This window comes from Pelodiscus sinensis, chromosome 1 (assembly GCF_052426305.1).
Source record: "Pelodiscus sinensis isolate ZL-2025 chromosome 1, ASM5242630v1, whole genome shotgun sequence".
NCBI lineage: Eukaryota > Metazoa > Chordata > Testudines > Trionychidae > Pelodiscus > Pelodiscus sinensis.
Genome location: NC_143052.1, coordinates 331,590,471 through 331,614,622, shown reverse-complemented (window position 1 = coordinate 331,614,622; position 24,152 = coordinate 331,590,471). Strand labels below are relative to the sequence as shown.

Genomic DNA, 24,152 nt, shown 5'->3' with positions numbered 1-24,152 from the left:
AAGTGAAAGCAATGCTTTGGAAAACTGAACTGGACATTTGGACAGCCAGCACTATTGTGTTTGAAACAAATACCATTATTGAAGACCCTTAAGAGATGGCTGCAGGCATTAAGAATTAAACTGCATAACAGAGTACATAAATTCCACCCTCCCAATCACAGAGAAACTGTTTCACAATTAACAAATGTAGAGAGATGTTCTGGAGACTAAAGTCTCAATTTATATTTTGACTATTTCAACTCTGAGGTTCCCAATTTGCAGCACCTTAAATGAACCTGATTTTAATAGCATTGTATCAGCACACTGAAAATCAGGTCCCTTTAAGGAATTTCACATTGAGCATCCCAACATGGAAAATCACTAGACCCTTTTGAAAATTTTGGACAAAAATACGTATTTACATACAAATACAGGACTCACAAGATTAATATGTGCAGCACACAGAAAGGAACATCTCATATCCTAATTAAAAGTAAGCAATATACAATATTTTTGACAAATATCCTTGCCAAAAAAAAACCCCTAATAAAATGTCTTGAACATTCTTATTACCTTTCTTAGACAACCCCCCTCTTAAAGCGCATACTGAGCCTCAAGGCCCTTGAAGTCAGAGGAAAGATTCTCATTGACTTCAATGAGCTCTGTACAAGATCCTGTGGGAATTCAGAAGCCTTGGCAAATAGGCTGCAATACAGGAAAGAATCCATGTTTATTCTGTTTTACTTCACTGGGTTTTTGATGTGAAAAGGGATAGAAAATACTCATCTAAAGTAAGGAAACAGGGCACACAGGGGTCCGAGTAGAACAATGTAAGCATCTTATTTGAATGCCACAACAAACAGCACTTTTGGGAGTGACTGCTCAATGCTCTGAAAGGGCCCCGGGGAAATACATATTCTTAAATCGAGTAAAAGAAAGCATATTGACAAAAATGCACAAAAGTAGCTGAGCGCCAATGGGGAGGAGGATGTACCCTGTTCAAGAATGGTGCTACTTCTCCTCTATTGTTAGCTACCTGGGAATTCACAGAAGAAACTGCTGGGCTGTGCAGCCTCTTCTTCTCCCATATAGAAATTTGAAAATTTTAGCAAGACAAAATGAAAGAAAAGAATCTTCATAAAAATGAATGGAATTTCTAACTGGAAAAGAAAAATGTGTTGTCAAGTAGCAAAATGTTTCAATTTCAGTCCCTGGGGCAGGATGGAGAAAGCTTCACGGGACCAATGACTGCACAGATCCAAGTGATTTCAACAGGCTACATAAGTGGCACTGAAGCCTTTGAGTGCCGATCCAGCTTGGAGGGTAAGACAGCACCCACAACAGGGACAGAGAGGGGAGCAGCTCTGAACCAGTGGTTGTGATATAAATTTTGCCTCTCCAAATCCACATACTATTTTCAGACTTTATTCCTTCTGCTAGGACATACGCTACTATATTGCACAATTACTGCACATGGTTATAAAACACCATTGCATTTAGCTTACCGGGTATACTGGGACCTAGAATATACTCTGGCTGCAATGGAGACATGGGAGTTTTGCTAGAGGCTTCAAAGGGAACAGGTATGGACTTCCACCCCCGCCTTAATGCCAGCCACTAATCCAAGCAGAAATATATTAAGCCTTGTTTAAAAAAGTGGAACCAATAAAGATGCATACCCTCCTTCTGTATCTATACTCCCCTTCCCTGCAGCCTTTGTCTACTAACATTGTTTGCTGTGTTGTGCCCAATATTGGTATTGTAAACTCCCAGGTCTATCACTTTTACTTGTCTATTAAGCACTATGCACATTATAAAATGACAAGAGGAGATGATGATGATGATTGATGATGATATTGATATTGATGATGATTATGCTGATGTAAAAGAATAAGAAACGATGTTAAAACTGCTCACACAGAAATCATTAATGCTTAGCAACTACAAGTAGTTCATACCAGAGCAAGGAAAAATATTACTGAGTCAAGATACTGCCTACATACCCCTTAAGCCTAGTCCCATGTCTAGCATTATATTGCAGTGAAAAAATCTTTCTAAGCGAAGAATGAGCTCAAGGCAGAACAATGACCTAGAAAGACACCTGGAAACTTCTGTCCCCTACCTAGGTTGAACAGAGAAGAGTATTACAAGTCTAGATATTTTAAAAGTTCTTATTATGCAATAAACCACCCCCAAACCGGCATCTACTCTAATGTAATTGAAGTTTTCCTGAAATATATCCAGGGCAATAAAAATCAGAGCTAACAACAAAATTGCAATTTGATTTGAAAGCATATTGAAAGCAGTATATATGGTGTTGGATGAGAACATAAGAACGGCCATACTTGGTCTTACCAATGGTCCATCTAGCCCAGTATCCTTTCTTCTGACAGGGGCCAGTGCCAGATGATTCCAAGGGAATGAACATAACAAGGCAATAGTTGAGTGATCCATCCTCTCTCATCCAGTCCCAGCATCTGGCAGTTATAAACTTACAGACTCCCAGTGCATGGGGCTGCATCCCTGACCATTTTGGCTAACTGACAGTGATGTACCTATCCTATAGGTTGTTACTATCACCCTACTTTAGTATTGAACGCATTGTACATAAGAGAAAGTTACTTTACCATCTCTAATCTATCAACTAGATATTTGTACTCAGCTGAAAATATGTAGCACTGCATTTGAATATAAATGAATTATTAACATTGACTGAAAAACCCTATCTGTCTCCCCCCTCTCTGGAGATTTGCTTCTTGCAACGTGTGCTACCACTGTAAAAGATTTTTCTAAACAGTAAGCCAGATCATGTCAATATATGCCACTGAGCCAACTTCTGCAGTCTCTCTTCTGGCAAAATTCCCATAGGAGTCAATTCACAGACTAAAATCTGCAGGGTCTGGTTGAATGTCCTTAATTATGATGGCCAATTCCATGCTAGCTGCAGCTGTTATTCTGGAACCTGACATCACATTGGCCACTGATAGTTTCACAGAGTGGAATAATATAATAAGAACTAGCATTTATATAGTGCTTTACATCTTGCACGCACTGTGTAAATATTACCAAAGAATACTATTAGCTTTTACTTCTGTCAACTTCAATACAGGGAGAACAATCAAAAGACCTTTTCTATTTAATATTTACATGAAATGGGTCTAATTCTTCTCTTTTCACATATATAATTGGGTAAAACAGTAATAATAATAATAATAATTAATAATAAAAAGCTCATACTGTCCAACTATACAATCTCACTGTTCTATATCACTGGTAAACTTCACAACAAATCATGGTTGACTGAAAAAAGAATTTACTTATGGCGTAGACTTTCTTTATTAGGATAAAGAAACTGATGCAATGTCTGTGTTTAAAATTATTTCACTGAACATATACAATGAAAAATTGTGCTTACTTTTACATAAAGCATGTCAGTGCTATTTTGTTTATATTTGAATGAGCAAAATATGTATTATTATCATTATTGCTGTTATTATTCTTATTTTCCACTAATGGAAGATAGAAAATAGGTTTCTATTATCTTTTTCTCAATAGCTGACAAAATACACATCAAGTACTAAGAAACATAACAATCACGTGACTTTATATTCACAGGTAGCTTCTTCAATGAACCATTAAGCTCTTATTCAAGGAATTTTCACTGTGAACAAGAGAGAACGCTCACTCACCAAAAATAAATAAATGAGAAACTACTTAAAATGCAATAACTCAAAGTAAATGGATTTCTTACCATTGTGAGCGTAAATGGATGGCTTTCTAATGCTGACGCTCTTGGACAGTGCAGAATAATGTACTGAAAAAAATCACCCAGAAAGAAATGAATGGTAGAAAAGATATGTTCAAAACAAAAGCATCCTTCAACCCTTGTAAAAAAAGAAGCAGTTTTATGTTCTGTATAAGTCAACTTACCTGACCAGGTCTTGCTTTAAAATTTTCTTTCCTCATTCGTAGTTCAAGGACATTACAGGGATGGCTTATTACTGACACTATTGTGACTGGTTTATTACTGCGGAAATAGCGGTAGAGCCTTTCTGCACAATATAAGCACAAAGGTCCAGAAATCCAAAGCCAAGTCTATAGGAAAAAAAACACAAAAATATTACTCCAAGTAAATTTCTTCTTTTTTAATTACAAAATAACATGACTCCTTATGAAGCTTCGTTCTATTATGCTTATGGGCTTGTCTTCACTACGTGGAAGATTAGTGCTACTGCAGTCGATCTTCTGGAATTCAATTTAGAGGGTCTAATAAAGACTACTAAATTGAACTCAGAGGGTACCACCATTGGCATCAGTATTCCTGCTCCTCACAAGGAGCAAGGGAAGCCAACGGGAGCATTTGCTCGCAGCAACCTCAGACTGAGGAAATTGTATGGAAACTCAAACTAAGGTATGTTGACTACAATTATAGTTAACGTAGCTGGAGGCGAGTATCTTAATTCGACCTTCCCCTTCAGTGTAGACCTGGGGAATGTTAACTAGTGCTTTAGGCAACATCTACGCTTATGGCAGCATCCAAAATACAGGTACTACACAGGTAACTACAGGCTGCCGTCAAAGGCAGGCTGTGTCCTCGCATGCCACTGCAATGTGGAGGTCAAAATGAAGATGTTAGACAAGATGACCTTTGCGGTCTTTGTTAACTTTATGGTTCTATAATTCTATATGCCACTGTGAAAGACTCCCATGAGGCATTTGGACACTTGTCATAGGAGGCATTGCTAGGGCATATAGAGACACATGTAGAGAATTTATCCTGGGCATTCCAGAGATTAGGCTCTCTGCTGTACTCCATTCACCTAAGCCATGTCTGACCATGCTAGCTAAATAAGTGGAGACATCGCTTTACTTTGCAAATAGTCCCAATGGTGGAAGAGATGGAGACTGCCTAATCACGAAGCTATAGAGTAATTTTAATCCTTTCTCTGGCCCAATTAATATTGAATTATTCCATTATTTAATTAAAGTGGAACAACTTCAATAGCAGAGATTGTCACATCAATATGTCCCATAGTCCAGCAGTTAGAAACCTTGTCTGAAAGGTGGCAGATCCCTGTTCAAATACTTTCTCATTTGGCAGACGGGGGCTTGGGAGGTATCTCATATCCCAGGTGAGTACCTTAACCACTAACGTAAAGATTATAAAAGAAATTCACCTTCCCTTCCTCCCCCTCACCGCAGCTGCTTTGTATGAACTTGTCTAAGGGGCCCAATCAAGTAGCTAAGCTATTGGACTAGACCTGGCCTACAACATAGACGTTCATCTGCTCTGGGGCTTAGGCAGGAGATAGGCGCCTGGATGTGTAAAGGAAGGCAGCAATGTGCATGGGCAGAGGTAGAAACAGAGGTGCTAAGAGAATGTTTAATGAAAAAAAATAGAGGCAACAAGTGAGTTTAGGTGCCTACAGTGTTCGGAACAAGTTTTATAGAGAGCAGTGAAGCACCAACCGGGTTTTAGGTGCCTATGTCTTAGGGTTAGTTACTTAAGTAATTTTGTCTAAATAGTCCCACTATAAATAGACAAAGGGTGGGAGATAGGAAACATTCTTAAAGGGGCATTGGCCACAGAGAGAGTAAGTGAATTGTCCTCGGTCACATGCTGTATGCCTAGTTTAACAGACTTGGATGGGGGGGGGGGGGGGGAAGCTCATGCTGCTGCCCCAAAACTAGCTGCGCAGACACTGTGGCTCAGGCTGGAGCTTTGGTTGTGAAGCTAGGGACAGGTTGTGGCTTCAGAGCCCACACAACTTTGACCTGGTCTGGGGCGCTTGCTGCCTCTGTAGGCAAACCCTTAGGGGTCTGTGTACCAGCCCAGGTCCCAAGCTACACATCCAACCTTCCTCTCTGATGTTCATGTTCAAAATACCAGCATCTCTCATAAGTTGCAGAGCCTGTAAATTCCATAGGCCTCATCAGCCCTAGCAAGTCTAATAGCTCACAGTGATTATGAATACTGTACATTTCTCTAGCCTTAGAAGCCCCCTGTAGCATAACGCACTTCTGAGCCCAGCCAACTTCCCCTGGTTAAACAAATAATAATGGTGCCTGGTGCTGGGAAAGCACCAAATGTAACACACAGATTATATTAAGTCTTCTCCCAAAGAGGACATTGTTTGAATGCCCTAGAGATGGGATGATAAAAGTAAACCAGGTGCATTAGATTCATTGCCATTTGAATTTTAGAATGCCGACTGAAAGAACTGAAAAGAGCTCACCAGACTTATTGGCCTCGAGGCATGCAGACCCACACTAAAGCGGCCTTTGCCAGAGTGTCACCTTATACTAGCATGGAATCCCCTTGACTTCATGACTGACACTTGTTGCAAGAACAGGGAGAATGCCTGCTTTGCCAGATCAGGGCAGCAAACACTACAAAGGACCCCTAACAAATAAACCTGAACCTGAGTACTCTGTGCGTCCCTAATCTGGGAACACCCAAGATTTGGACCCTGGCAGGGGGAGGAGAAAGTGGCTCTGTGCATTGCCAGTCCCCCTTCTCCTCCCCAGCTCAGATAAGTATTTTTCCAGAGGCTTTTCCATGCCACTCTCATAGCAGCAGGGACAATGCTTGAGAGCAGCGGGGGGCGTGGAGTCAAATGTGCCCCTGGGAGCAGGGCACCAGGTAAGCACCCACCCCATCCTGCTCAGAACCAGACCTCACCTTCCATCCCCCTCACGTGCCCGCCCTCTCTTCCAGACCCCAACCCAGTGCCTTCCATGCTCCATGAAATTCCTTAATCTGGCATACTCTATTTTCCAGAATTGCCAGATTAGAGAAGTTCAAGTACTGGAGATGTGGCCAGCTTTAACATGCTTGAAAAAGCTGCTTCTGCCTCTGTCACATTTTCAGGCTCCAGCTTCTCTGTGTCTTCTGGGGCATCATCATCTTTTAGCTCGATTACTGCAGCCTCCTTCTCTACAGGCTGTGTGACACACACTTCCCCCATCTCTGCACTCAGATCTTTTTCAAACACTGCTAAAATAATCTTCCCAGGCCCATCACTCCCTTCTCTGAATCCCTCTAATGGCTCCCTGTTCTCCACTGCATCCAATCCAGGGTTATTGAAATGTCCCATTTCCCCTTTTACTCATGTATCTTATCACATCTCCCCCTCCACTCTGCCTACAATATCAGCCTTGATTGCTCCTTTGCTTATCTCTCCATGGTGAAAAGATGGTAGTTGCAAAAGAGGCATTTCAGAGACTCCAAGGCCAGAAGGGAGCACTGTGATCATCTAGTTTCACTGCCTTTATAAGCAAAATGCAGGACAATGTAGCACTTTAAAGACTAACAAGATGGTTTATTTCATAGAGCCTCTTACGCATGGATCATAGTCCCTAACTAGCCTGTCAAGCCACTGTCCTCTCCTTCAAATTCCTCTTTAAGAACCACATGATGTCAATGGGATCTGCCAACTCACAGTGTGTAGGTAGGTGGCCAGCAGGATTAGTGATATATTTCTTTAATTTCTAACAATATTTCTCCCATTACTTCCTGCTTTGTGTTATAGCCTTTTATGGTGTTTTGTCTTCAGTTAAGCCCTGATTCAGCCGAGTGTTAAAACACTGCACACATAGAGAGACCCACTGACTTCAGCAATGCTCTACAAAAGGATCTTCCTGTGGTTTGTTGCAAGATTTGGTCTAAAGCTATGTCTACACTGGGAAAGTTTGGCGACAAACCTGCTGTTAACATGCAAATGTCGCTAAAAGTGAAAACAGCTCAAACCAGTTTTATTGTCTGCCAGTCTCAACATTTCATGGGCACATTGCTAGCTCCCGTCAACAGTGCAGTGATGTGGGAAGGCAGAGCTGATCCCTGCACTTCTTGGGACTCTCTCATAGCTCTGTGAGCTCTCTGTTCTAAGGGATGTCAAAGCAGCACAGCAATCTCGCCAGCCCTCCTGCTGCAGCAGCCAAACAGAAGCATTCCAATTAATTGTTTTTAGTTTGTTCCCCAAAAGGAGCAGTTCACTCAGCTATCAGATACTTTCTGGAGCTTTGAAAGGCGGGGGGGGGGGGGGGCGGCGGGGGGAAGGAGTGTTAGTGCATTCCTGCAGGGCAGCAGAGATCATTAAACACTATGTGGAGACATCAAGGCATGCATTGCAGGATACTGGTGTAAGCCAGTTCTCGCAACAAAACAAACAGCCGAGTTCACTCTGGCTTTTTGATGGCACTAAAGCAGCGTTTCTTCAACTGTGTTCCATGGCACACAGCAGTCAGAGGTGTGCCGTGGAGAAAACAGAAAAAATTCTGCTCCCCCACCCCCTGCAGAGCCCATAGACAGCTCCCGCTGCGGCTGCCCCCTCTTCCCCCCAGCCTGCAAGATGGCCCCTGTCCCACAGGGCTTCTGGTGCTGCGCAGCCTCCTACTCTCCTCCATGTGTGCAGATGGCAGCTTTTACAATGACTGCTGTTGCTGGGAGGTGAAGGGGTGGCAGGAGCTAAGGAGCCACTTCTGGACCTCGGCGTTTTAAAACTGACGCCTGCGGGGAACCTGGCTCAGGCTCTGCCGACCCCCCGACCCAGCCTGCTGTGCGCTAGGGCTCTGCTAACCCCCCCTCGAGACGTGCTCGGGCTCTACTGCACTCCATGTGCTGCTGCTCTCTCTCCCCTGCGCCCCTCCCCAGTTTGCTGGGGAAGTGGCAGAGTTTAATCTGGTGGGGACAGTCAAGGTTTCTACTCTTCCCCCTTTGCCTGCCCTCCAGCGGGAAGCCTGGCCTAGTGCTGCAGCTGCACTGGGTTCCCCGCTGCACGGTCGGAGGGAGCGGGGAAGAAGAACTGAGTTGTCCACCCCCCGCCCCCGCAGAGGAACAAGAGCATGCTTCCTGGAGGCTTTCCCTGCTGCAGCAGGGTGCCAAGCCAGGTTAGCATCCCACATCATGCCCAGACCCCACACCCAAACCCCCCTCCTCCTGGCAAGACCCCACATTCCCAGCTTGCTCTGACACCCTGTGCTAAGTCCCCGCCTGTACCTTCCCTCCTGGCCAGACACTCTGCTCCGAGAGACACTCCTCTACCCTCCCTCCTAGTCCAGTGGTTTTTTTTTCTTTTTTTCCCCTTGACAAAAAAATCTTTGGTGTTCCCCATAAAAAAAATTGTTTGGTGTTCCTCAGTCTTAAAAAATTTAACAAAATACAGGACTATGTAGCACTTTAAAGACTAACAAGATGGTTTATTAGATGATGAGCTTTCGTGGGCCAGACCCACTTTCTCAGATCAAATAGTGGAAGAAAATAGTCACAACCATATATACCAAAGGATACAATTAAAAAAAATGAACACATATGAAAAAGACAAATCACATTTCAGAACAGAAGGGGGATGCGGCGGGGGGGGGGGGGGGGGGGGGGAAGGAAGGTGAATGCCTGTGAGTTAATGATATTAGAGCTGGGGAAGGGTAGATGTCTGTGAGTTAATGGTATTAGAGGTGATAATTGGGGAAGCTATCTTTGTAATGGGTAAGGTAGTTGGGGTCTTTGTTCAGCCCCCTGCGGAGAGTGTCGAATTTTAGCATGAATGCCAGTTCAGACGATTCCCTTTCAAGTGCAGATTTGAAAGTCTTCTGAAGTAGGATGCATGTGATTAGGTCATTTAAGACAGTGTCATTTCTGGTTGAAATGGCAAGAAACTGTTTTTTCTTTGTGATCCTGTCTAATGTCTGTTTTGTGGGCATTGAGTCTTTGGCGAAGTGTCTGAGACGTTTGTCCAATGTACATAGCAGACGGACACTTTCGGCACATGATAGCATAGATTATATTTCTGGATGAGCAGGAATATGTATTCTTGATCTTATAACTCACTTGGTTTGGCCCAATAATGATGTCAGCAGAGTGAATAAGTGGACAAAGCTGGCAACGGGGTTTGTTGCAAGGGAAAGTACCAGGGTTGGTATTAGTATAGTATGTCCTAACTTCTGTTCTGAAATGTGATTTGTCCTTTTCATATGTGTTCATTTTTTTAAATTGTATCCTTTGGTATATATGGTTGTGACTATTTTCTTCCACTATTTGATCTGAGGAAGTGGGTCTGGCCCACGAAAGCTCATCATCTAATAAACCATCTTGTTAGTCTTTAAAGTGCTACATAGTCCTGTATTTTGTTTCAGCTACACCAGACTAACACGGCTACATTTCTATCACTATTAAAAAATTTAAGAAACACTGCACTAAAGGGAGGAAAAAGATAAAAGTCTCTCACGGAGTGGAAGTTATTTGTCGCCGAAACTGGAAAGTCGCATTGTAAACACTTTCACTGTTTTGTCACCAAAAGGCAGTTTTGGCAACAACAAAAATGCCACTGTAGACAAGCCTTAGTTCTCAAGGTCTTCAGTGAGACTTGTCTCTTCTTATGTCTGGCAGGGTGCTTAGGACAATGGGGCTCCAATGGTGATGCAGCACTCTGGGGCTACCTCCATACTGCATCCCTCTGTCAGCAGAAGGATGCAAATAAAGCACTTGGAAAGTACAAATGAGCCTGGGATTTAAATTTCCCAGGCTTCATTTGCATACTCATGTTTTGGCACTGGGCTGATCACACACCATTTCGAAAGTGAAAGGGCTCTGTAGCCGCAGTTCTGCTGACAGTGCGGAGCTTTTTCGACAAATCCTGTACTCCTCAAAAAACGAGGAATACAGGAATACAGGATCTGTCAAAAAAGCTCCCCGCTGTTGGCAAAACCATGGCCACACAGCACTTTCACTTTTGAAATGGCGCGTCTTCGGCACAGCGCTGGAACGTGAGTATGCAAATGAAGCCCAGGATATTTAAATCCTGGGCTCATTTGCACTTTCTAAGTGCTTTATTTGCATCCCTCTGCCAAGAGAGGGATGCAGTCTGGGGGTAACCTGGGCTCTACTGTAATATAAATAAGAGCAATAACAACAATAAATAGTTATGTGGGTTATCTAATTTCTACTACAAAGTCAAATCTATATTTTGATAACATTTACACCAAAGTAATGTGTAATCAAACTGACATGTATACAGTTAAAATTAGTGCAAGTGGAGATTGTTTCAATTAAGCTAATGTCTCAAAATGCTTATTAAAGATCCTTTATATTGTTCCCACTGTACAATGTTCACCACTCTGTATTGTGCTCTAAAATGTTATACAAATTGCTTTATGCCACCAAATCTATGGATGCCTGGAAAAGTTTTCATAATATTTTACATTATGAAAACATCTGGTCTAGAGAAATAATAATTGGTATTTATGTCTGAGTGAAAGACTTGGCATCGCCTGTAAAACCTGAAACACTGGATCATACGAACCTCTGGGAAGTGTGACTGGAACTTGGGTTCCTCTGTGCAAATTCCCACAAAGTTCTTTTCGACAAATTGTTCTGGTTCTGGTGGGAAAGCCTCAGGAGAATATTCAGGAAAAGGCTCTTCAAAGCTTCCTGGCACTGGAATATCCTCTTGGAGAGATGTGTTAGGATGAAAGCAGCCAGGAGGGTGTTCCTCTAGGTTAATCTGGTACTTAAGCACTCCTCTACAAGAAACACCCCCCACAAAAAAAGACACTGAAGCAGCATCACAATAACTTACTTTAGGCCAACACAAAGCTGATCAAAGGCTGATATTCCCACAAGTATTTTTACTTTTTTTTTTTTTTTTTTACTTTCAGGAGTTTGAATTAGCTTGAAGCTTTCCAACAATAGATCCCTTTGTCACTAGAGTGGAGGCGCAACCCACCTGGCATGCCTGATACTACTTGAGGGTAAGATAAATTGTGGAGGCCTTGGAGAGAAATTAAATAGTCGCATTTGCAATTCAATCACCCCAAAGTTATTTTCAGCCACATACTGTATTACGCAAGCCCTCATTTCAATGCAGTCTTAAACACAAGTGTCCTAGCAGTACTGTAAAATTATAAACGGCAGGGAGCACTCCCATCATTCAGTGTATTTTATGTTTATGCATAACAGCATCATATGTGAACAACACTACAGTTTTGAAAATCCACTTATCACATGAAAAAAGTCAATATGACAGGTTGTTCACCCACACTGATGTGGTTAAGAAGGCATCAAAAGAGGCCAATTAATCTTCATAGCAGTATCTAAAGGGAGGCCCAGGGATTCATAAATACTAATCGCTGATGATGCCCAGCTTGGGGAGAAGCTGGATAAGGAATGTAAAAAGAGGAATTCTTTAGTAGCAGGAGGCCAGAAGGAGAGTCTATAGTCATTCTCTCAGAGCAGAGAGTTGGGAAGGTGGAAACTCAGGGAGAAGAATAAGTCCTGGGATTCTGACACTAACTCCAGAGGAGTTGGGGAAGGGAGGAGGAGAAGGCTGAAAAGAAAGAGGCTCAGGGAAATTAGAATGGAGAAGGGCATGAGTCACTGGGAATTGGCACAGAAATGTTAGAGGCGACACCAACAAATCTGGTCCAGTAAGACTTTCATACCCTGGAATGGAGGGACCATATAATGACCCCTGGCTGGAAGACTAAATCGCAAAAAAGGGAGTACTGTGAATTATAGGAAGAGAACCCACTGCAACCATAGATTGACTATCAGCAGGGGCCATCATATGGGAAGAAAGCCAGTATGCCATGTCTGACCAGAAAGAGGTGTTCTTGCAGTGAGTGAACCCCATCACAGTCCTCCATCAAAGGTGTAGACAGATTGAGAAAGAGAGAGACAGACAGTGAGCGTGCACCTGGAGCACTGGGACTGGTATAAGACCTGAGGCTTGAACCAGAGGCTGTGGACCAAAGTCAAACCATGTATTAAAGCAAATGATTATAAGCAGGGCTTGATGAACTGTGGCAAAAGCCGCTCGCCAGCCCCGCACTGCACATGCGCAAGACCTGCATTGTGCATGCGCGCGCCGCCAGTAAACAGGGCGCCGGGCTGAAATCTACTCGCCACAGGCGAGTAGATTCAATAGATTGTCGAGCCCTGATTATAAGTACACTGTTTAGTATATAAACTTGCCAAAGTCGCTGCTAGTGACAAGGCACTAGATATATATCCAGGACTCGCCGAACCGTGGTGAGCCCTGCTCGCCAGCCGTGCTGCCTGGCGATCTGCGCATGCGCAGATCGTTCTACACATGAGCAGATCGCCCGAACCCAGCTCTTCCAGGTTGCAATCTATGGTGAGTAAACTGCATTATTTGTGAAGCCCTGTATATATGCATAAACATATTTTAGAAAGCTAGATATGAGACAGACTCGTACAAGAGCAGATGGTTTAACAGAATAGGGGTGTTCTGTATTTGTTTATTACCTCTCCTTGTACCTTGTTCTTAATATTTCGGATAATGCATTTGTCCAAGTTGTGTGAGTCATTAGGACTGTGCCTTGAGGGCAATAAACCTGGCTGAGTACCTTTCTCACAGAACTATGCCAGAGGTGTCCCTTTGGGTATGTCTACACTACAGAGTTAGTTCGAACTAACTTAGTTCGAATTAGTTAATTCGAACTAAGCTAATTCGAACTAACGCGTCTAGAACTAAAAACTAGTTCGAATTAGCGTTTTGCTAATTTGAACTAGCATGTCCACATTTAGTGGACCCTGAACAGGGCTTAAGGATGGCCGGAAGCAGTGCCGGCAGGGCATCAGAGGAGGACTTAGAGCGTGGAGATGCTGTCTCAGGCTAGCCGAGGGCTGTGCTTAAAGGGTCCCGACCCCCACCCCGGACAAACAGTTCTCAGGGGTGCCCCACTTGCAAAGCAGTTCTGTCTTGGTGTGCCCTGAGTGCCCACACTGGGCACATCACAGCACTCGGCCATCAGCCCGGCTGCACTTGCCGCAGGCTGCCATCTGGGGAGAGGGGGCAATTGTGGCCTACAGGAGAGCTTCCACCCCCAGAAGCCCACAGAGCCAGCCCAGTCCTCCCCATCGGAGGCTCGTACCCCATTCCTTCCTCACCTCCTTCCACTTACCCTTCCCTAGCCCCTTTTCTTGATGTACAAAATAAAGGACAATTGTGTTCAAAAATGGAATCTGTCTTTATTGAACAAAACTGGGGGAGACTGGGAAAAGAAGGTGGGAGAGGGGAAGAGAGAGGCTGGGAGAGGGGAGGGCAACTACAATGATCAGGGGTTGGGAACAGGTCCCATATAAAGAGAGGCTAAAAAGACTGGGACTTCTCAGCTTAGAAAAGAGGAGACGGAGGGGGGACAGGATAGAGGTCTCTAAAAGCAGGACTTGGGTGGAGAAGGTGCATACACAAAAGTTCTTCATTAGTTCCCATAATAGAAGGACTAGAGGACACCAAAGGAAAGCAATGGGTAGCAGGCTTCAAACTAGTAACAGAAAGTTGTTCTTCACAAAGCAAAGAGTCAACCTGTGGAACTCCTTGCTGCAAGAGGCTGTGAAGGCTAGAACTAGAACAGAGGTTAAAGGGAAGTGAGATCAAGTGATGGAGGTTGGGTCCATGGAGTGGTATTAGCCAGGGAGTAGGAGAGGTGTCCCTGCCCAAGGTTTGTGGAAGGCTGGAGAGGGATGGCACGAGAAAAATGGCTTGGTCACTGTCTTCAGTCCATCCCCTCCAGGGTTCCTAGGGTTGGCCGCTGTCGACAGACAGGCTACTGGGCTAGATGGACCTTTGGTCTACCCAGTACGGCCATTGTAAGCTCAGGGCTCAGGGTCGGGGGTCTCAGTGGACCCCCTTGATTTTCATGCACACCTGCTCCTGGGTGGCCAGGCTGGCAGCTATCCTGCCCAAGCCGGCCACTTTCCTGTGCCTAGTGCGGAGATCGTGGACGAGGTCCACGATGTCCGCACTAGCCCAGGTGGGTGCCCGCCTCTTGCGGTCCCGGGCAAGCTCCCGGGACCCGCCAGCCTGGTCCCGGGAAGAGGGGGAGGGCTGGGGGGCATCGGGTGGCTGGCTCGAGCCGTGCCAGGTGCAGGGTCTGCTGGCTGGGTGCTGGCAGGCTTGCACCTGGCACGGGCACCATAGCCAGCCCGTGCCCCTTTAAGGGGTCCGGGGCCGGGAGGAGGGCATAGAGTTTCTCTGGTGTTGGCCAGAGTGGCCACCAGGGAAACCTGGGGAGGGCTAGCCTCCCACTAGTTCAAATTAAGGGTCTACACAGCCCTTAATTCGAACTAGCTTGTTCGAACTAGGCTTAATCCTCGTAAAATGAGGTTTACCTAGTTCGAACTAAGTGCTCCGCTAGTTCAAATTAAGTTCGAACTAGCGGAGCGCTAGTGTAGCGCCTATCAAAGTTAGTTCGAACTAACGTCCGTTAGTTCCAACTAACTCTGTAGTGTAGACATACCCTTTGAAAGTAGCATGGGGGGAAGGGATAGCTCAGTGGTTTGAGCATTGGCTTGCTAAACCCAGGGATGTGAATTGAATCCTTGCAGGGGCCATTTGGGGCAAAAATGTGTCAGGGATGGTACTTGGTCCTGCTGTGAAGATAGACTAGACTCAATGACCTTTCAAGGTCCCTTCCAGTTCTAGGAGATAGGCAATCTCCATTTAATTAAATCAAGGCCTGTTGAATTAGCAAGCTGTGCTGATCTCACTACACCTCCATGGGCAAAGGCACTGAGCAGCTTGACAGCGAGTCATAGCCACACTTCTACCAACAGCAGTGACCCAACCTCACAAATTCTACTGCTGGAGCTGTGCATGTTTATCTGTTGAGAGCTACATTTATATTAAAACCAGAAGATTTACCCAGCATGGCTCTCATCCTTAACTCAATTCATTTTTGGTTTTCTTCATTCAAATCATAGTTCTGAGCTGCAGCTGGGGATAAGGGGTTCATTATGCAGGCTGCCCTGGGAAGAGAGGACAAACCCAACCCTCTCTCCCCATAACTGCTTGAAGTCAGGTGAGAAGCACCTGCCCATGGCCACTGCAGCTCCAACAGGCACAGACGGTTGGGGCAGGTCCAGGTTCATCTGCCTGCTCCTGTCCCCAGCCATACTGAGGAGCAGTGCACTCTACCCTTGTTCCCTGACAAAGGAGAACAGCCAGCAGTGTTCCCACATGAATGGAGGAAGGACTGCAGCCCACCCCCACCATGCTCTCCCTAAAGGACAGCTGGGGTTTGGGAGGCTCGGGGCCAGGGCAATCCCAGACAGGGGTAGAAGGCACCCCTAAGTCAGCCACTTTCACCTGCCTGGCTGATTCTGTCTCTTTTCTCTACGGTTTTATGTGTCCCCATTCAAATTGGGGGCTGCAGCCCCCCTCAGCACCTGCACAATCAGACCCTTTCCTTCCTTTAAGTTATGATAAAAGGAAACTGCATAGCAAATTTGGTGGCCTTAAGTCTTACCAATTAGTAGTTCTTGAACAGACAGTCAGATACAGATAGGCTCACTCGCTCACAGACAAGTATATAGTAGGTGAAGGGATAGGACTTTACAGACACAGAGAAGAGAAAGGGGAAAAATACTAAAGGAAAACTAGGCTTCCTCACATATATGTGAATAATTAAGAACTGAGATAACTAACTTACGGTTCTGCTGAAGTCCTCCTTTGCCACACACCGAACTTCATCACAGACTTCCTAACATTACAGAATCTAAAGCATTTAGATTCTACTGCCTCAGCTCCCCCCCTCCCCCATACAAGAGATAATGGCACTGCCCTACCTCACAAGGATTAAGAATAATGATAAATTAAGGATAAAAGATAAATTAAGGCTAGTGAGGGTACTAAGATACACTAGTGATTAGGGTACATAAAAGCATCTCAGACAGATAAACGAGCAGCACTAGCTACTCATCCCACCAGAGCACTGAGAGTCATACTATGGCTTCTCCCTGCATGATCAGATAGCCTAGATATGGGCTAGATAGATGGGCTAAGTTTTGTGCTCTCTGTCACCTCTAAAACAGGGAATACCTAAAGCAGGATAGTAATACTAAAAAATACTTTTAATATTTGTCCAAATTGTCACAAACAAGTCCTTTATGGTTGCACTTTCCTTTGCCATGCATAAACTCATCTACCATTTGGCATAAGGTAATCAATTCATTTATAAGGCATCCATAATAGGCTACGTCTAGAATGCAGGCTTCTTTCAGAAGAACCTTTTTTCAGCAGAGAGCTTCCAAAAAAAATCTTCCGAAAGAGAGCGTCTACACACAGAAGCACATCGAAAAAGCAATTTGCTTTTTCGAAAGATAGCATCCACACTTGCATTCACTCCAGTTTGCCAGACACTGAATGGCAATGGGGGCTCTGCTGTAGCACATGTTAAGTTCTGCAGTGCACACCAAAATGCCTGCCTCTCTATACAGACAAATTCTTCCCTCTCCACACTTTAAAAGTTATATATAATTATATATAATTTGGTCACTTTTCATGTCATATCAAGTTTATAGAAACTTCATTTTGATAACAGCACTTTTGTTTTTAGGTAGGGCAGCCCCAGCTTTCACTGAAAATGAACTCTTGAACAAACAGACTAGAAATACCTCCACAAGCACATTATAGAAATGAAAGACTAACCCAGTTCTTTGAACATTATATATTTTGACACGTTATGTGCAATACACAAGATATTATGTACTAGAAATGACACACCATCATGAATCATTGTCCACAGGCAGTGATTCTTTGAAAAGCTCTACCAAGTATTATCATAGCTACAGCCACTGAGGGTATGTCTACACTACAAGGATATTTCAAAACAAGTTATTTCGGAATAGTAACGCCTGAAATAACTATTTCAAAATAGCATGTCTGCACTACAGGGAAGCCTCAAAATTAGTCTGAGGCAGAATCCCCTAATGTGGACATTCTACCTCAATTTAGAGCCCCAAGAAGCACTGGGGAGTAATTACTCTGAAAGGCTGTGGAGAGGAGATATTTTGAAATAGCAGCAGTGGATTGTCCACACTACCACTATTTTGAAATAGCAATTTCAAAATAGGTGTTATTCCTTGTGAAATGAGTGTTTATTATTTCAGAATAAGAAGCTTGTTATTTTGAAATAATTTTGGTCTTTGCATTTTAAGGTCTCATTCAAAAGCTGCCCACACAAGATTTTCTGCATATTTCAGCTTTTCCACCTGAGAGAGAGACAGGCCTCCATTGACTCCACTGGGATTTTGAGTAAGTGACCTAGATATTCTACTCCTGATATCTGTTCCACCGTAATCTTCCCCTTCGGACTGTCTGCTAAGGGTACTGTGCAAAAAGACATTCGTTATCTGTTCCATCTAGCCTCAGGAATTTAAGAAGTGGTACCGGTAACTTTATACAAAGTTTAGGTGTGCTGATACCACAGCCTACCATGCTGACTAACACTATCTCATTGTTTCCTTGTGTTCACACCTGTTTCTCTCCACCTGTTGTTTCTTATTAGACTGTAAACTCTTTGCGGGCAAATATCTTTTTGTATAGCTCCTAGCAGTCTGGGGTCCTAGACTGCAACCAGGGCTCCTAATCATAATAAAAACATTCTTTGAATTAAAAAAAATGCTCTGTTTGAAATGTTTCTAGCTTGTATTTTTCCAAGGTACATCTTAAATGTATTATAGCTTACAGAGTTTGGAATAAAGTTCTGAAGGGATTTTTTTAGTTCATGAGAGAGCACTTTGTGCAGAGTCATTGTCACCAATTCCCCGAGATACTAAGGCAAGTTCCAATCAACAGGGCTCTACACAGGGAACCATCTGCCTTTAAGTCAGTGTGAGATGGGGTAGGGAAGGCCTTAGCTTTTCAGATTCCACTGTTGGGTCTTTGACACAGCAACAGTGTAGGAGTGAGAGAGAAGAACCTTTTTAAAAAAGAAAAACCATGGAAAGACTCATAGTAAACACCACAAAAACAATTAGAAACATGGTCAATGAAATTACTTATAATTCTTTTTTTTAAATTGACTATATTTCAAGTTTACCATGTTCTATTTAAAAACTTGTAAAATCCAACAACTATTCTTTTTATTTTCTCCCTTCAGACACTAACAAGAGAGACAGGCTGGGTGAGGTAACATCTTTTATTGAACCAACTTCCATTGGTGAAAGAGACAAGCTTTCAACCTACACAAGGCTCTTCAGTTCTGGAAAAAATACTCAGTTTATTACACCCATGCGAATCCTCTATGTATTTAGCTGTCACTCTAGGTACTTTTCCAAGACCTGAAAAAGAGCTTTGTGTAGCCTGAAACCTTATTTCTTTCTCATCTAAATAAGGGGTCATTCTAGTGAAGTCAACTGGACCACTGAAGTACTTTTTTTTTGCAAAAATTACCGCAGCAGTAGACTGTCGTAATTAGTTATTAAGGCTAGTTCTCTTCTTCCCATGGAGTGACAATGAAAAAAACAACAAACTATACATGACCAGGCTCTTAGCTGATGTCAGTGATGCAGCTACTTTAATTGACATGGAACTGTGCCAGTTTACATCAACTAGGGATCTGGTCCAACGGAGCTGAAATGATGTGAAAAATTCCACAGTCTTGCAAACTTCTTGGGAGTTTAGTAGAGATGGGACCAGAACCCAGGTCTGCTATATGGCTGACACCTCCACACCACTATCTAGCAGCAATGGGTAACCTATAGGAATCCCCACATACTTCCTGCAAAATAAAAATATGGGCAGTTTCACCACAGAGAGCCAGGCTGATAGCTTTCTTCATGGCTCTCCCTGACAGAGTGACCAGGGAGCGAAAGCGGACAGGGGGCTGCAGACAGGGGAGTTTAAGAGGGACCGCAAGAGATCCCACCACTGAACAGGCTACCTGGTGAGAGTGAGAGTGAGAGTACTTGCTTTTGGTGTGAGTGAGTTTGCTCTACTGTTTGAATTCTGTTTGTTGAATTCTGATTCTGATTTCAGGTGACTGCAGGTTCAGTTTCAGCTGCTGTGGCAGTTGGTACTGCATGCCTGACCCTTTGTTCACTCAATTGTTCTCTTGATTGCATCTAGTCAGCCTTCCCCTGTATGACTCACGAGGGGGCAGGCCTGGCCTAGGCAAGCAGGCTTTAAAAGCCAGAGGCAGAGTGACCAGGGAGCGAAAGCAGGGAGTTTGACAGAGGGAGGCCTACAATGGTCAGGAAAATCTGCAAAACCTGTGCCAGCACTGCTTCTGTCTCCTCCACCTGCGCCTGTAGCCAAACAGAGCACCTGAGCATGGATGCCTCTACCCAGATCCTGGTGTGGTTTTGCAGGGAGTGTGGCTTGCAATTCCCACATACTGATAAGTGATCTTCTCACGCTGGGGAGATCATGCAATGCGAAAGGTGCCTGCTGGTGGAATCTCTCAGGTAGCAGTTGGGAGAGCTACAGGAGGAGGCGGCGAGGTTGAGGAGCACCCGAATCCACGAGCAATTCCTGGACCGTGTTCATGAGGAGACAGCTGAGGTAGCTGTCCCAGTACACAGGACTGCGGGCACACCACTGGTGGAGGAGGAGACGGCTCAGGGTGGACACTGGCAGTGGTTATTTCTGGCAGCAGGCACTGCTCCACCCCTGCTCCAAACCCTCCCGCCGTGGTACTAGGAAACTGTTATGCTCTTCTTTATACAGGAGATACAGAATCACTCCCTACAACACAGGAGGAGAAGCCCCGTACTCCCAAGGTTTGGAGGTCTGCTGCCACCACTGCGAATAGGAAACGTAGGGTAGTGGTGGTCAGAGACTCTCTTCTGAGGGGGACGGAGGCGCCCATATGTCGCCCTGACATTTCATCTCAGGAGGTATGCTGTCTGCCGGGGGCCCGTATCCAAGATGTTACAGAGGCATTTATAAAAAGGGAAATAAGAACAACTCAAGCAACTACAGACCAGTTAGTTTAACTTCTGTGCCAGGGAAGATAATGGAACAAGTAATTAAGGAAATCATCTGTAAACACTTGGAAGGTGGCAAGGTGATAGGGAACAGCCAGCCTGGATTTGTAAAGAAGAAATCACGTCAAACCAATCTGATAGCTTTCTTTGATATGATAACGAGTCTTGTGGATAAGGGAGAAGCAGTGGATGTGGTATACCTAGACTTTAGTAAGGCGTTTGATACAGCCTCGAATGATATTATACCTGCTGGAAAGGTATAACAAGTCGGGTTCCGCAGGGTCTGTTTTGGGCAAGGCTCTGTTCAATATCTTCATCAACAATTTAGATATTGGCATAGAAAGTACGCTTATTATGTTTGCAGATGATACCAAGCTGGGAGGGGTTGCGACTGCTCTAGAGGATAGGGTCATAATTCAAAATGATCTGGACAAATTGGAGAAATGGTCTGAAGTAAACAGGATGAAGTTTAGTAACGACAAATGCAAAGTGCTCCTCTTGGGAAGGAACAATCAGTTTCACACATACAGAATGGGAAGCGACTGTCTAGGAAGGAGTATGGCAGAAAGGGATCTAGGAGTTATAGTGGACTGCAAGCTAAATATGAGTCAGCAGCATGATGCTGCTGCAAAAAAAGAAAACACGATTCTGGGATGCATTAACAGGTGTGTTGTGATCAAGACACGAGAAGTCATTCTTCCGCTCTACTCTGCACTGGTTAGGCCTCAATTGGAGTACAGGCAGTCCTCGACTTACGTCGGATCCGCACTTACGAACGGGGCTTTCTCGCCCCGGAGGTCGAGGCGAGAAAGCCCCGTTCGTAAGCTGCTCCGGTGCCCCTGGTCTGCTGGAGACCGTCTCCAGCAGACCAGGGGCACCGGGCGGATTCCCGCGCTTCTGAGGCTTTGCCAGAGCAAAGCCTCAGAAGCGCGGGGAACCGCCGCTGCTGCCGCTTCAGTCTGGGTGCCTGTGGTCTGCTGGGGACGGTCCCCAGCAGACCACAGGCACCCAGACTGAAGCCGCAGCCGCAGCCGCAGCCGCAGCCGCAGCCGCAGCGGGGTCCCGCGCCTCTGAGGCTTTGCTCTGGCAAAGCCTCAGAAGCGCGGGAATCCGCCCGGTGCCCCTGGTCTGCTGGAGACGGTCTCCAGCAGACCAGGGGCACCGGAGCAGCTTACGAACGGGGCTTTCTCGCCTCGACCTCCGGGGCGAGAAAGCCCCGTTCGTAAGTGCGGATCCGACGTAAGTCGAGGACTGCCTGTACTCCAATTGAGGCCTAACCAGTGCAGAGTAGAGCGGAAGAATGACTTCTCGTGTCTTGATCACAACACACCTGTTAATGCATCCCAGAATCGTGTTTGCTTTTTTTGCAGCAGCATCATGCTGCTGACTCATATTCAGCTTGCAGTCCACTATAACCCCTAGATCCCTTTCTGCCATACTCCTTCCTAGACGGTCGCTTCCCATTCTGTATGTGTGAAACTGATTGTTCCTTCCCAAGAGGAGCACTTTTGCCGCTGCGGCTCTGCTCCCCGTGTCCCTGGTCTGCTGGGGGGGGGGGGCCCAGCTAGTGTGCTCCCCCCCCAGCAGACCAGGCTTTTGTTTTGGACTCTGGGGCAGAGCAGCTGGGGCGCTGCCGATTGGTCCTGCAGCGCCGCTCTGGGCACTACTGGACCAACCCGGCAGCACCCCAGCTGCTCTGTCCCAGGTCCTGATTCAGCCGCTGCTGGTCAGTTTCAGCAGCGGCTGAATCAGGACGCCTGGGGCAGAGCAGATGGGGTGCTGCTGGGTTGGTCCAGTAGCACCCAGGAGCGGCGCTACTGGAGCAACCCAGCAGCACCCCAGCTGCTCTGCCCCAGGAGTCCCCAAGTCAGCTTCTGCTGAAACTGACCAGCGCTGACTACAGGAAGCCCCAGGCAGAGTTGCTCTGCCCCGGGCTTCCTGGAATCAGCTGCTGATCAGTTTCAGCGGCAGCTGACTTGGGGACGCCTGGGGTTCTTAAGTTGATTCTGTATGTAAGTCAGAACTGGCGGTCAGTTTCAGCAGTGTCTGAATCTGGACGCCAGTTCCGACTTACATACAGATTCAACTTAAGAACAAACCTACAGTCCCTATCTTGTACGTAACCCGGGGACTGCCTGTATTGTGTCCAGTTCTGGGCACCGCATTTCAAGAAAGATGTGGAGAAATTGGAGAGGGTCCAGAGAAGAGCAACAAGAATGATTAAAGGGCTAGAGTACATGACGTTTGAAGGGAGGCTGAAATAACTGGGTTTGTTTAGTTTAGAAAAGAGAAGACTGAGGGGGGATATGATAGCCATTTTCAGGTATCTAAAAGGGTGTCATAAGGAGGAGGGAGAAAACTTGTTCATCTTGGCCTCTTGGGATAGAATAAGAAGCAATGGGCTTAAACTGCAGCAAGGGAGGTTTAGGTTGGACATTAGGAAAAAGTTCCTAACTGTCAGGGTAGTCAAACACTGGAATAAATTGCCCAGGGAGGTTGTCTAATCCCCATCTCTGGAGATATTTAAGAGTAGGTTAGATAAATGTCTATCAGGGATGGTCTAGACAGTATTTGGTCCTGCCATGGGGGCAGGGGACTGGACTCGATGACCTCTCGAGTCCTAGGACCTCCCTTCCAATCCTAGTATTCTATGATTCTTTGATGCATGGCCCCCACTGGTCTAGGCACACTATGCCCTGGAGGCATTCCAGGAATCATCTGTGCAATGAGGTTGACTTCCCTGCCAGTCACTGTGATTGATCTGCTTCTCTGATCACTTTCAGATCTTGGCTCTGGTTTGAATTCTCAGCTTGCAATCTTGAACTCTGATTCCAAGTCCAGCCCTTCTTCAGTGCTTGTTCTGTTGTAGGCTTTGACCCCTGGCTTCAATATGGAGCAGACAACTCCAGCTTTTGACCGCTGATTCGGGTACCTGAATTTGGCTGTGACTTCAACCCTGGGGTTCAGTGCTTTAACTCTGACTCTGGCTACAGACCTTGTCCTGGCCCTCTGCATGCAGGCTCCATCCCTGCCCTATGCATCAGTACTAGGACCCTGGTCCCAGCCCAAACTCCAGCTCCCACTTTTAAGATTTCAATCCAAATGCTGACCAATGACGTAGGCCCCTGGACACTGGCCCTGCCCACTAGGACTGCCTTCCCAACCCCTGCTCATGACTCTTGTGCGGTGATTTACACCCACGGAATGGTGGTTTAAAATGGTGTGGGGGGGAGAAAAATAGCTATTTTGTTTACAGCAACGAGGATGTGAATAAAAGGTGATCTTATTTCATACTTCTCCCAGCAGCCAGCCAGGGGTGGTTCTGGGGCCAGAGCTAAACATTTATTTTAGTCATCACAGGAACTTGGTGGAATGGGCATAAATAGGGTTTGATTTAGGTTTTAACACTACTGTGTTCTAATCTGCTGTACCAAATGATGCGCCA

General features: G+C 45.3%; 1 protein-coding gene across 3 annotated transcripts in view; it reads right to left on the bottom strand.

The window, feature by feature from the left end:
• The window catches only part of NOX4 (NADPH oxidase 4), a 183,726-nt gene that overhangs the window by 114,845 nt on the left and 44,729 nt on the right, over positions 1–24,152 (bottom strand). For all 3 annotated transcript variants that reach the window (XM_075919391.2, XM_006118376.4, XM_075919393.2), the window contains 3 exons: positions 11,277–11,496; positions 3,910–4,074; positions 3,731–3,793 (listed from right to left, as the gene is read on the bottom strand). In XM_075919391.2, coding sequence (XP_075775506.2) covers positions 3,731–3,793; positions 3,910–4,074; positions 11,277–11,496 — 448 coding nt within the window. The remainder of the gene's footprint in view (positions 1–3,730; positions 3,794–3,909; positions 4,075–11,276; positions 11,497–24,152) is intronic.